Source organism: Malaclemys terrapin, chromosome 9, assembly GCF_027887155.1.
Source record: "Malaclemys terrapin pileata isolate rMalTer1 chromosome 9, rMalTer1.hap1, whole genome shotgun sequence".
Classification (NCBI taxonomy): Eukaryota; Metazoa; Chordata; order Testudines; family Emydidae; genus Malaclemys; species Malaclemys terrapin.
The window spans coordinates 57,801,549-57,815,058 of record NC_071513.1 but is presented as its reverse complement, the minus strand read 5'-3'; the positions used below and the strand labels follow the sequence as shown (position 1 = coordinate 57,815,058).

Below are 13,510 nucleotides of genomic sequence, written 5' to 3'. Positions count from 1 at the left end.
GACAAAGGATTCCCGCCTTATGCAAAAGAGATATAAGTGGGTGGAACAGAGAAAAGAGGGAGCCATCATGAAGAATCCCTAGCTACCACCGGAGCTGGAACAAGGGCTGTACCAGGGGAAAGGATTGTGCCCAGACTAGGAAGGCATCCAGTCTGTGAAAGAGACTTATTGAAACATCTTTCAGGGTGAGATTTTATCTGTACTCAGTTGTATTACTGTATTAGGCTTAGATTTGTGTGTTTTATTTTATTTTGCTTGGTAATTCACTTTGTTCTGTCTGTTACTACTTGAAACCACTTCAATCCTACTTTCTGTATTTAATAAAATCACTTTTTACTTATTAATTAACCCAGAGTATGTATTAATACCTGGAGGGCGGGAGGGGGCGGCGCAAACAACTGTGCATCTCTCTCTAACAGTGTTATAGAGGGCGAACAATTTATGAGTTTACCCTGAATGAGCTTTATACAGTGTAAAATGGATTTATTTGGGGTTTGGCCCCCATTAGGAGTTAGACATCTGAGTGTTAAAGACAGGAACACTTCTGTAAGTTGCTTTCAGTTAAGCCTACAGCTGTTAGGGGACGTGTTCAGACCCTGGGTCTGGGTTTGCAGCAGGCTAGCGGGTCTGGCTCAAACCAGACAGGGCACTGAAGTCCTAAGCTGCCAGGGCAGGAAAGCAGGGGCAGAAGTAGTCTTGGCACTTCAGTTGGCAGCCTCGTCACATCATCATCCTCTGGCAAGGCGGTCCACAGGGTGACACTGCGTTGTGTGAAGAAAAGAGTAAATCAACTGATGTGTCAAGAGTAAATCAACGGATGTGTCCCTGCAATATCAAAGCAAACTGCATACTTACCAGAGGTTCCTTCCCCTGCATCATGCTCATCTTTGCTGGACTGCAGGGACTGGCTCGACTGCTCTGGAATCTAAAACACGTCCTGACTCGCTGCGCCACTGGATCTCCCCAATCGCCTGTCCCCCATACTCCTCCTCCTCATTGTTCACTCCAGGGGCCTGTGTCTCTGACTCCTCCGAAATATCCACAGGGCTTTTTTGGGGGGAGAGGGGTGGGGGAAGGGGCTCTCTGCTGAGGATGGCATACAGCTCTTTGTAAAAGCAGCATGTCTGTGGCTCTGCACCACAGTGACTGTTAACCTCCCTTGTCTTCTGGTACGTACGCCACAGCTCCTTGGCTTTTATGCAGCACTGCTGCGGGTCCCTCTTGTTCTCCCCCTCATTCCCCAAGCAATCTGCTCATAGATATCTACATTTTTACGGGTAGATCGGAGCTGTGCCTGCACAGCCTCTTCTCCACAGCCCTAGGAGATCCACCTCCTCCTGTAAACTTGAGGCAGGAGCAAGTCTGCCATGTGTAGCTGGCATGGTCAGCTGGGCAGTTGGTAAGGTGAGGTCTCCAGAGCGGGAAAGCCGGAAATGGAATTTCAAAACTTTGCGGGGCTTTAGACGGGAGGGGCCCTTGGCAATGGAGTTCAAAATGGTGACCAGAGCAGGACATTGTGGGACACCTCCTGGAGGCCACTAAAGTCAACGTAAGTAACGCTGTGTCTACACTGACACTATGGCAACCTAAGGCCTTGGCTACACTGGCGCTGTACAGAGCTGCAACTTGCTGCGCTCAGGGGTGTGAAAACGCCCCCCCCCGAGCGCAGCGAGTGCAGTGCTGTAAAGCGCCAGTGTAATCAGCGCCTGCAGCGCTGCAAGCTATTCCCCTCGGAGAGAGCTCTCGCAGCGCGACTACACTCGCGCTTCGCTGTGAATCCCCAAGTGTAGCCAAGGCCTTAGTTGACCTAAGTGCTACGCCTCTCGCAGAGATGGAGTTATTAAGTTGATGTAGTGGGCAAGTTTACATTGGCGGGAGTGACATTTTAGTGTAGATGCTTACAAAATTTGGTCACCATAAGCTGCCTTACATTGATCTAACTCTGTAGTGTAGACCAGGCCTTAGACTAACCATGGAGATTCATAAAAAGATCAACAGACACAGAAAGTCAAAAGACCAGCAGCAGTTAACAAACTAACCCAAATGCAATATCCTTCCATTAGCCAATGGTCACACCCTTGAAACCAACTCCAGAAAGCCCTAGGGGAAGCCCAAACTACTCAGAAAACAATACCAACAATGAAGGACAGGATATTCAGAGAGATATCATTTGAAGAGCAATGATTTAGCATCACAAGGAAAGCACAGTTTGTATATTTGAGGCTAACTGATTACTACTGTTTGGAAAATCAACTTGAAATCTGCCCTGTTAATGCAAGTAAAGTAGCTCTTGAAAGATGAAGAAGACAATTTGGAATTCTTCCACTGTTATGGAAGTGATAATGTATTTATGTGAACTCATTATAACAAAAGGAATCCAGAGAGAGAGAGAAAAGAGGATAATAGGTGAGCCACAGGAATCCAAAGCCAGACTGTATATTGGGGTAGTGGGTCAGTTGGTCCAGCAACAAAAGCCAAGCCTTTCACTGTGGGAGCGATTTTCTCCAGGCCTTTATTCTTGCCTTAGTGTGAATAGCAGTTATTTAAAACAAAAGTATGTTATAGGATTTTATACAAACTGAAAAACCCATCTCAGGTTACGTGTAGTTCTCTAGCAACTGTGTGGGAAGTTCTTCAAGAATTCCTCGTGTTCCTTCTGAGGAACAAGACTGGTCCATCAATCTCCAGCTCTGCTTCATTTCTCCACTCTGTACATCTGTGAGAGATCTGAGTAGAGATTTAACACCTTGCTTGATGGAAGTCAAGTAGAGCTTTTACAACCTGTCACACAAGCAAACTTCAGAGTGACCAACAGCTCCCTCTATAGCTAGTTGAAGCTATATGACCTAATGACAAGGTCAAGGCAGAAATCAGTTATATCCTAAACTTGGATTAACTGTGCAAAGCAAAGTTACTTCTTTTAAATAAAACATGTCTTCAGTTAGAATGTCCCTATTGTATTGATAAGAGTCAAGGTGTTTTAAATCTCTTGGTTAACTATTTAATGTTATTGGAAATAAACAAGGGTTTTTAAACACCTTAACTCTTGTTGGGTCTAAGGCCATGTCTACACGGCCACTTTACAGCGCTGCAACACTCTAGCTCAGGGGTGTGAAAAAATACCTCCCTGAGCGCTGCAAGTTTCAGCACTGTAAAGTGGCAGTGTAAACAGTGCACCAGCGCTGGGAGCCGCGTTCCCAGGGCTGGTAGCTACTCTCCTCGTAGAGGTGGTTTTTTTATAGCGCCAGGAGAGAGCTCTGTGCCGCGACTACACAGCCACGTACTTTAACGTTGCTAATGAAGACATGCCCTAAGACAGGGATGGGCAAACTTTTTGGCCCGAGGGCCACATCTGCAAATAGAAATTTTATGGCGGGCCATGAATGCTCATGAAATTGGGATCGGGGTGAGGAAGTGGGTGCAGGCTCCAGGGTGGGTCCAGAAATGAGGAGTTCAGGGTGCGGGGGGGGGGGGGGTCTCCTGGCTGGGGCAGCAGGGTAGGGAGCGTGGGGGGGGGGTGAGGGCTCTGGTTGGGAGCGTGGGCTGTGTGGTGGGGCTAGAGGTGAGGGGTTTTGGGTGCAGGAGGGTGCTCTGGGCAGGGATCAAAAGGTTCGGAGGGGAATCAGGGCTGGGGTAGGGAGTTGGGGTGTGGGGAGAGGCTCAGGGGTGCAACTCTGGGCGGTACTTACGTCAAGCGGTTCCCGGAAGCAGCAGCCATGTCCCCACTCTGGCTCCTATGCGGCGCCACAGCCAGGTGGCTCTGCACACTGCCCTGTCCACAAGCGCCGCCCCTGCAGCTCCCATTGGCCGCAGTCCCCGGCCAATGGAAGCTGCAGCGATGGCACTTGGATCGGGGGCAGTGTGCAGAATGGAGCCCTCTGGCTGCTCCTACACGTAGGAGATGGAGCAGGGCCATGCCGCTGCTTCCAGAAGCAACATGGAGTGGGCCCTGACTCTGCTCCCAGCTGGAGCAATGGAGCGGGGCCATGCTGCGGCTTCTGGGAGCCACATGGAGGAGCCCCCAACTTTGCTCCCTCACTGGAGCACCACAGCAGGGCAAGCCCCAGACCCCACACCCCAGTGGGAGCTTGAGAGCCCGCTTAAAACAGCTGGCGGGCCAGATCCAGCCCGTAGTTTGTCCACCCCTGGTCTAAGACATATCCTTCTTTCAATACAATTTCCCCCAGCCAGGTGATGTGATTCTAAATGATGTTGTCTTGAAGAGGGAAAGCGCTCTTAAATCAGGTGGGAATAGATTAACAGTCAGGAAATATGGGAAATGTTGCATCTGTACAGGAAAGGAAACCTTACATGCCAACACATCAGTCACTCAGCTCCCTCATAAGACAAGCCCAGTCAGAGAACTTCCACAAAAGCCCTTAAAATAGATGAATACTTTGGTCAGCCTCTTACAACTGAGAGAATGAAAAGCACATCACCAGAACCTGACACAGAATGAGTTAGTAGCTGAACAACTCCTGGTAGCACTACTGCTTAAGCCCTTCTATGCTTCACAGGCTCCAAGCATCTTTCCAGAACACATTTATCAGAGGACAGATGTACATAAAGTTCAGATCAACCCAGCAGCTACAGCAAAGCTGAAAGATAAGAGCTCAAATCCATGTAGAGACATGTCTAAAGCCAAAGACAGCAGCTTAAATGTTATCTGAACACTAGTGTATAGAAGAGAGATTTAAAAGGGTCCTAATCCTTTAATGTGAGCTATACAGACTTAGATCAAACATGAGATATATTGTATCTTCGACCATCTTACACTATACATGTAAAATGCTAATACATTCCTTATGTTATCAGGCTGCAAGAACTCCATTACCTCTACAACACTGCAGCACAGCAACAAAATGCATTCTCTCATGAAAACTTCAGCTCTAGAACATGACTATCAAAGCATCTAAGAACCTCCAGTACTAACACACAATTGCATTGCCTCTATTATACTGCAATTACCTTAGTTCTCCTACAGCACCAAATCTGGAAAGCTAAAACATGATTGCATTACTAGGGCTCAAAAAAATGCACTCATCAGAGGCGAGTCAAATTATTACCCAAGAATGCCTTTTTCCACCAGGCCTGCCTGTCACTCCTCTCATTCTGCCTGCTTTTAGAATGAGTAGTGCATTGATCACAGGAACATTCCATGCTCCCTCAGATACAGGAATAATGAACACACAAGAGGAAAGCACATCCAGGAACAGAGCAGGGGTTCTTAACCTCAAAGTCACAACCATCTATGGTTAGGCTTTTAAGATTTTGATTTATAATCTGGTATTCTCCCAGTACAAAACGGTAATAGCTGTTAATTGTAGGTTTTGGTAAAAAGGAAACTGCAACTGGCTGAGGTAGCTTTTTTTAAAAACTAGATTTTTATGATTAGCTATAGGCAGGTGTAAGTAGTGTTTAGTACACTGTCTCTACTTGTATTTCAGGGAATATTTATTCCAAAATGTACTTTTCGGCAATGTAGTCTACGTAAATCTTTGTCCTCAAACCATTCAAAGGTTTAATGTTGGCTCTCTAGTTCCTGGAACCTGAAATATGGTTAGAAAGAATGAGAAAAGCTGTGTGGGTTTTTGTTTTTTGTTTTAAAGGAAGTAACAGCTGTTGCTCTCACACAGCATTCAAACATCTCCAGCAGTGAGACAAGTTCTCATTGCTTGTGCCAATGGCAATGGATTAGTGATATGCTTCCCCAAAGTCATCAGTACAGGTGAAGCTTAAAGGACATGAGCAAACTAATGGGTGGAGGGCATGGATAATAGCTAATGTATGCTTCATTTAGAGGACATAGATATTGTCACACCAATTAAACGGGTACTAAGGGCTCTGTTCTCCTTCCTCAGTGCTGAGTGATGCACTGACCTGACCTGTGCTGTTATCCATGTAGGTTACTGGCCCCCCATTCTTAGAAATTTGTGCTCAGGCTGTCTGGTTTAGGTTGCAAGGACTGAGAAAAGCTGGTTAACTAGTTTTACTGTAGTACTAATCCCACTCTAAATCCTTCATAACAAATGTGTTGTTTTAAATGTGTGGTTCCTAGTCCCTACCTAGCTTGTGGCATGAAGCCACTCCAGTTTCTGACATGAAATGCCTATATAACATTTTCTTCTAGTCCTATTGGTAGGTGGTCGCAAGGCAAATGTATTGAGAGGTACTCTACACACTGCAGTGAAGAAAAACAGAACAGTAAGTGAGCTAAACAACAAACTCTTCAAATACACAATCCCCCAGAATGTTAGATATTTCTTTTATATTGAATTTTGCTGAAATGTGTTATTTCTTACCATAATACCTATGATATATGGCATATGATACCTATTTAAACTGGTAAAATGCTTCATTTCCCCATGTCTTATCTCAATTGAACAAAGCTTGAAAAATTTGCTTGCCAGAAGTCAATAAGAAACTTCCTCTGCCCATTGGTCCATCATGCACTGAAGCAGAGATGTCCGAGGTATCAATGTCTTGTCAGTTTCCTCCAGCTGCTCTGAAAACTCATACAAAGGTGAAGAGAAGGAAGTCTCTCTCCAACCATCGCTCCTCTGTTCTTTGGAGAGTGCCTTCGAAGCAGCAGAAAACAAGGTTTGTGCTGCTTCTGTACCATTAAGCCCTGTGCACTGGGGTATGTCTACACTGCCCATGTTACAGTGCTGCCGCAGCAGCACTGTGACATGGGCAGTGTAGACACGTTTTATCACGGGGGAGAGCTCTCCCGGTGATAAATAAAAGCCACCCCGAACGAGCCGTGGGAGCTTTATTGCCGGGTGCGCGGCTCCCAGCAATAAAGCGCTGTCTATACTGGCGCTTTTCAGCACTAAAACTTTTGTCACTCAGGGGTGTGTTTTTTCACACCCCAAAACAACAAAAGTTTTGGCGCTGAAACTGGCAGTATAGAGACAGCCTAGGATTATTTTATTTCTTACTGGTACTACTAAAGGTTTCAGTGAACCAGTGTTACCAATGACTAGTGTAGACAAGGCTCCTGCTTCTAGACCAGTGGTTCCCAAACTTTAACAACCTGTGAACTCCTTTCACTAAAATGTCAAGTCTTGCGAACCCCCACTCCTAAAAATGAATATTTCCAGGGATTTTCTCCTTTACTTGAGTATAAATTATAAAAGCAGTGATCTTGGAAATATAAAATTTGTTTTTATAACATGCTTATTACACATTATTTATTATTAATTATTATTTATCATTATAGTACTTTTATTACATTATGAAAACAGCAACACTCTTCCAAGATCTCACTTTCGTAGCCTGTATCACTTTGAATAAGCCTGTTATAAGACAAGGCTCCTATGTTTCATCAAGGAGTATCAGATGTGAAACAGCATGAAGGTATTTAAGAAGCCAACTCAAATCGTTCCTCCTACATAAGTATTCAGGTCTTGAGCAGTGCAGGTAAACAACGCACATTACAACAAAGCTTAAACTTGTTCTTCCTAATAATTTTAAAAACAATACTAGCTGCCTATTTAATTTTAAAAACAGCAAATAATATCCACCTCCCTTTCCATTTCTCATAAGGAGTCATGAAGTTTAAATCTCCTCAGTGTGACAGATATGCTTGCTTTGATCTGCTTAGCTCTTGGAAGTCTAGGGGCTCCGGGCTGCTAGCCCCGTGCTGCCCGGGGTTCCTAGGGACAGCTCTGTCCGCCATTAGGGAATTTTTTCCCGAGAACCCCCTGTAACATTTCGCGAACCCGTTTGGGAACCACTGTTCTAGACCTATTTTTATTTCCAGAAGCTGCAGGAGGGAAAGACAGCATTGATTCTCCCACCAATTTACTACATTTGAAAACAGGTCACCAGCCTTCCATGAGGCCCAAACACGGAAGGCGTTGAAGTACACCCCGCTGGCCAACACCCTGAGAGCCCAGGGCTATGAGGTCCAGATACACGCCCTGATTGTGGGAGCCCTGGGCTCACGGGACCCCCACAACGAACCGGTACTGAGAGTGTGCAGAGTCGGTCGACGCTACGCCCGGCTCATGAGACAGCTCATGGTGTCCGACACCATCAGGTGGTCCAGAGACATCTATACGGAACACATCACGGGACACCGTCAATACCAGGTTGAGTAATCAAGACCGCCGATCAGGGAAATAACCCACTTCCTTCCCTGACGAACCAAGGGACGCACTCCACCCATGTACTTATTCGCTACACTGATACTGACTTGGACTCTTAATACATTCCAATGGTGGCGTACCCGAGCCCACTTATCCGCTGACGCTTTAAAAACTCCTGCACCCCAATGTGGGTCTATGCTGGTTATGTGATATGTATGTATCTCGTGATCCTTGTAAGCGATACCTGTAATCCCTCATAACTCAAGCCTGACCCCAGATGTACAGTACCTTCCCTCTTAACTTGTGTATATTTAAACATTAACTTTAATAAAAATTTTAAATCTGTGCTTATACCCTTCGGAGTGGCTTTCTCTCATGGCTTCTAGCTAGTATGTGTCTATTTCAAGCCTGGCATATGAGACTAAAAATCACAACCAACACCCCATTAAATTAACCAACAACACTTGCTATGGCTATGGGTGTATATTTCAGTCAAGAGCACTTAATCATCATGCAGGTTTGGAAATAGTTGTAATGAAAATGTATACACCTATAAGTCAGAAGTCCTTTTTAATCTGAAGAAAGGGGAAAATGATCTTGAGCAGTACAGGAAACAAAACATATCTCTGGAATATCTGAAATTTACTGTAATGAACAAGTAAATGCAGAGGAACTGACTGGCAGGTTTAGCTGTAAAAGCTTCACACTTGCAATGTTATGGTGAAGAGGCCCCCTACCGGCCATAACCCAATAAACTCCTCAGATGATTTAGTTGTACAATCAACTGTAGGAACAGCCTTGAGGCAACTGCAGCTAAAGGTGTGGTTAGCAGAGATATACATCCTCAGGGTGCATTGGAATCGTACATCTGTCATTTTGTGAGACGTCTTCAACTCCTGAACCTTATGGTAGCCTGCCCTATGTTATTCAATAACTAAAAATGCCCAGTGGAAAATTAAGTCTATCTTTGTAAAAAGAAATAGCTCATCTTCAGGCTGCCTGACTTTTTCATAAATCTAGCCACAACTGTGGCTCCCCACACACCAGTCTTGTCTGGCTTTTCTCCCCCTTCCTTGGGACAGCCTGACACAGCATGCAGAAGGGAAATGGATGAAGCAGAAATGATGAAATAAAATGAGGGAAAGCAGCAGAATGAAGCAATCCTTAATGCTGTAATATTCAGGGTTGCCTGGAGAACTTGACATTGTTTAGCAGCTAAAGGTCTTCTGCAGATTAAAATAAGGAAGGCTTAATGGCTATAGACAATTTCTGTTTATAATCCTTGTTCCTAACATGTTTATTTTCACATAGTGCAAGTAGCTGGTTTAGGCTTTTTCCAGCCACACTGACGTAGGAAATGATGTAAAATATGGCAAGTGATTAAGCAGGGATCTGGGAAGAGTTGTTTTATTTGAACTGCCACAAATCTAAGGCACCTATAACCTTGGTATCCCAAGTGTCCTGCAGTTAGGGAGGGGAAGGTTCCCATTCCAGTATTGTAAAAGGATTTGTCCTTGTTTTTATTACTTGCCACAATGCACAGATACTAAAGCTATACCCACTAGTGTGACTGCTGCATCCTTCCTCCCTATCCACAGGGGATTCCGGCTGCAGGCACTATTAAGAGAACGCAGGGCTCATCCGGCCTTCTGTGGGAAGAATTTCTAACATCCAACCCTTCAGGTGTAGTAGAGGATCCAGAAAGTCCTTGAGCTTTAAAACAGACTGACAGCTGAAATCTAACTAATTGTTTGCAGAGCCTGGCTGAGATCTGCTCAGAATGCTCAGGGTTTTGCTGTTTGGTAGACTTTCTCCTATATTATCACAGCTAAAGAACCATCTCCCCAACACTGGGAAAAGCACCATTGGTCTCAATAGTTTTAAATCAAGAAGTGACACAGGGTCTCCAGCACCAGACCTCCAATATATGTGCTGAAATGATGATTAAATAGCCCTCACAAATGACTATCCTTCACTGGAAGAGGAGAAGCTCAGAACTGGGACCAGTGTAATGATCTTGAGCAGAATGATGAGAATGCCCACATGTGAGAAGAGGGCAACAATGTCAGGGACAGAGTCATCACCAGAACTGGATGTACATGAAGACTCTGTGCCCCTCATCCCGTCAGACTGTGCCCCACCACCACTCCCATAAGATGGCTCTGACAAGATACATCTGCTCTCCAACCCCATGAAAAAAAAACCTTGCACCACAAATAAGCCTCCAGCATCTCAGTCAGTATTGTGCTGACCCTCTGGAGATAACAGCAGGGGTGAAGGGATGTTTAACCTGTTATTTCTAGGCAGTAAAACAATATGTAAAACCCCAAGGAACATAGAGGACTTCACAAAGCTATAGGGAGAAGCCAAAGAGCTGCAGCACACAAATTAGCACTCCCCTAGGACTGTTCTTATCTCTAACCTAAGGGGGCCCCCATGTCTTCTACCTTGGGGTGGCACCACAGCAGGGATGCAATGAGAGTTCCTTTAAAGCGGGCAAAATGCTGCCACTGAGACTAATGACAGCCTAGCACCCTCACAACCACCACCAGGAGATGAAGGAATGCAGTCTGACTACGGACTGGATGGGGGTTGTAGCCTGATCAAGGAAATATAACAAGGTAGGGGTGGGAGGCGGAATGGAGGGAGGAGAAGCACAGCCTAACCGGGGGGCTGGAGTGGAGGGATGGGGGGACACAGTCTGACTGGGAGCAGATGGGGGTTGGAGGGGTACAGTCTGACCGGGGGAGGGGGGCACAGTCTGACGGGGCATATGAGAAGTGAGGGGCACAGTCTGGCAAGGGAACATGGATGTGGAGGTGGCAGAGTCTGTCTGGGACCATAAGTATGGGGAGTGCAGGGCAGTCTGACAAGGGTTATGGGAGTGGTGGTGGGGAACAGTCTGATGGGGGCACAGTCTGAAGGGATAAGGGGCACAATCTAATGGGGGGCACAGTCTGACTAGCAGGTATGGGGGTGAGGGGCACAGTCAGACTGGGGGCATGGGAGTGGGGGGCACAGTCTGACAGGGGGCACACTCTGACATGCGGTTGTAGAAGTTGGGGCACAGTCTGACTGGGGATGAGGGGCAATCTGATGAGGGGCACAGCCTGCCTGGTAGATATGAGGGAGGCACAGTCTGACGGGGGGGGCACAGTCTGACATGCGGTTGTAGAAGTTGGGACACAGTCTGAATGGGGATGAGGGGCACAGTCTGACTGGTAGATATGGGGGAGGCACAGTATGACCCAGGGGGATGGGGGCCACGGGGCACAGTCTGACATGCGGTTGTAGAAGTTGGGACACAGTCTGACTGGGGATGAGGGGCACAGCCTGCCTGGTAGATATGAGGGAGGCACAGTCTGACGAGGGGCACAGTCTGACATGCGGTTGTAGAAGTTGGGACACAGTCTGAATGGGGATGAGGGGCACAGTCTGACTGGTAGATAAGGGGGAGGCACAGTATGACCCAGGGGGATGGGGGCCACGGGGCACAGTCTGACATGCGGTTGTAGAAGTTGGGACACAGTCTGACTGGGGATGAGGGGCACAGTCTGCCTGGTAGATATGGGGGAGGCACAGTCTGACGAGGGGCACAGTCTGACATGCGGTTGTAGAAGTTGGGACACAGTCTGACTGGGGATGAGGGGCACAGCCTGCCTGGTAGATATGAGGGAGGCACAGTCTGACATGCGGTTGTAGAAGTTGGGACACAGTCTGAATGGGGATGAGGGGCACAGTCTGACTGGTAGATAAGGGGGAGGCACAGTATGACCCAGGGGGATGGGGGCCATGGGGCACAGTCTGACATGCGGTTGTAGAAGTTGGGACACAGTCTGACTGGGGATAAGGGGCACAGTCTGCCTGGTAGATATGGGGGAGGCACAGTCTGACGAGGGGCACAGTCTGACATGCGGTTATAGAAGTTGGGACACAGTCTGACTGGGGATGAGGGGCACAGCCTGCCTGGTAGATATGGGGGAGGCACAGTCTGACGAGGGGCACAGTCTGACATGCGGTTGTAGAAGTTGGGACACAGTCTGAATGGGGATGAGGGGCACAGTCTGACTGGTAGATAAGGGGGAGGCACAGTATGACCCAGGGGGATGGGGGCCATGGGGCACAGTCTGACATGCGGTTGTAGAAGTTGGGACACAGTCTGACTGGGGATAAGGGGCACAGTCTGCCTGGTAGATATGGGGGAGGCACAGTCTGACGAGGGGCACAGTCTGACATGCGGTTATAGAAGTTGGGACACAGTCTGACTGGGGATGAGGGGCACAGCCTGCCTGGTAGATATGGGGGAGGCACAGTCTGACGAGGGGCACAGTCTGACATGCGGTTGTAGAAGTTGGGACACAGTCTGACTGGGGATGAGGGGCACAGCCTGCCTGGTAGATATGGGGGAGGCACAGTCTGACGAGGGGCACAGTCTGACATGCGGTTGTAGAAGTTGGGACACAGTCTGAATGGGGATGAGGGGCAATCTCATGAGGGGCACAGCCTGCCTGGTAGATATGGGGGGGGCACAGTCTGACCCGGGGGAAGGGGACCACGGGGCACAGTCTGACGGAGGGGCCCAGCCTGGCTCGCGGAGCCGGGGCAGTGCCGAGGGCGGGCTCCGGGCGCTGGGCTCTCGGACCAGAGCCGGCCCAGCGCGGCGGCAGCCCGAGGCCCGACCCGCGGGCCCCCCGCCCGCGCCGCACGCACCTTCTGGCGGATCTGGCCGGACGTGGAGACCTTGCGGATGAGCTTGTGCGGGGAGCCCGGCTCCTGCTCCGGCTCGCTGTCCGACGACTCTTCCGCCGCGGCGGCGGCAGCAGCGACCCCGGCCTGGGGCCGCGAGGCGCCCGCCGCCGCCATGCTGCAGGCTGAGGAGCGGGGCCGCCCAGCGCCCCCTAGCGGCCGGCGCGAGGGTCTCTGTGACGCGCCCCCTGGCGTGCAGAGGCGGAGCCGCAAGGTCCGGCCAGGAGACCCCCCCCCCCAACATCCCGGGCTGCCAGAAGGGCGCAGGCCCAGCGCGTGTGCTCACCTCGGGTAAGGTTGTGTGGTGGCCCTGGTCTGTCTCCTGAGGGCTCACCGCCTCCGCCCCCCACTGTGTGCGTGGGGGGCATCAGCACTGACCCCCTGCCCCACACATTGGCTGAGGGGAGTCTGGCTGCCCCCAGGAGCTCTCACCTCCAGCCCCTCCGTTCAGCCCCCCCACGAGCCCCCAGCTCTCTCCATTCAGCCCCCCCCTTGCCCATCTCAGTTCAGTCCCCCCATTCGCCATCAGCTCCCTCAGTTCAGCCCTCTCCCCACTGCTCTGACCTTCATCTCTACTGCTGAGACAGGCCCACCAATACCCGCCTCGCAGACCATCCTCGCTGACTTCCCCCACATGAGCCCAGACAGGACTGACGCACAGTGGCATTCAA

At 48.9% G+C, this 13,510-nt stretch overlaps 1 protein-coding gene across 3 annotated transcripts in view; it reads right to left on the bottom strand.

The window, feature by feature from the left end:
* DGKD (diacylglycerol kinase delta) overlaps positions 1–12,959 on the bottom strand; it is a 92,919-nt gene extending 79,960 nt beyond the window's left edge. For 2 of the 3 annotated variants that reach the window (XM_054039274.1, XM_054039276.1), the window contains exon 1: positions 12,804–12,959. In XM_054039274.1, the coding sequence (XP_053895249.1) occupies positions 12,804–12,956 (153 nt within the window). In that variant the 5' untranslated portion in view covers positions 12,957–12,959. The remainder of the gene's footprint in view (positions 1–12,803) is intronic. The other variant, XM_054039275.1, reaches the window with a different exon arrangement.
* Positions 12,960–13,510: the final 551 nt, after the last annotated feature.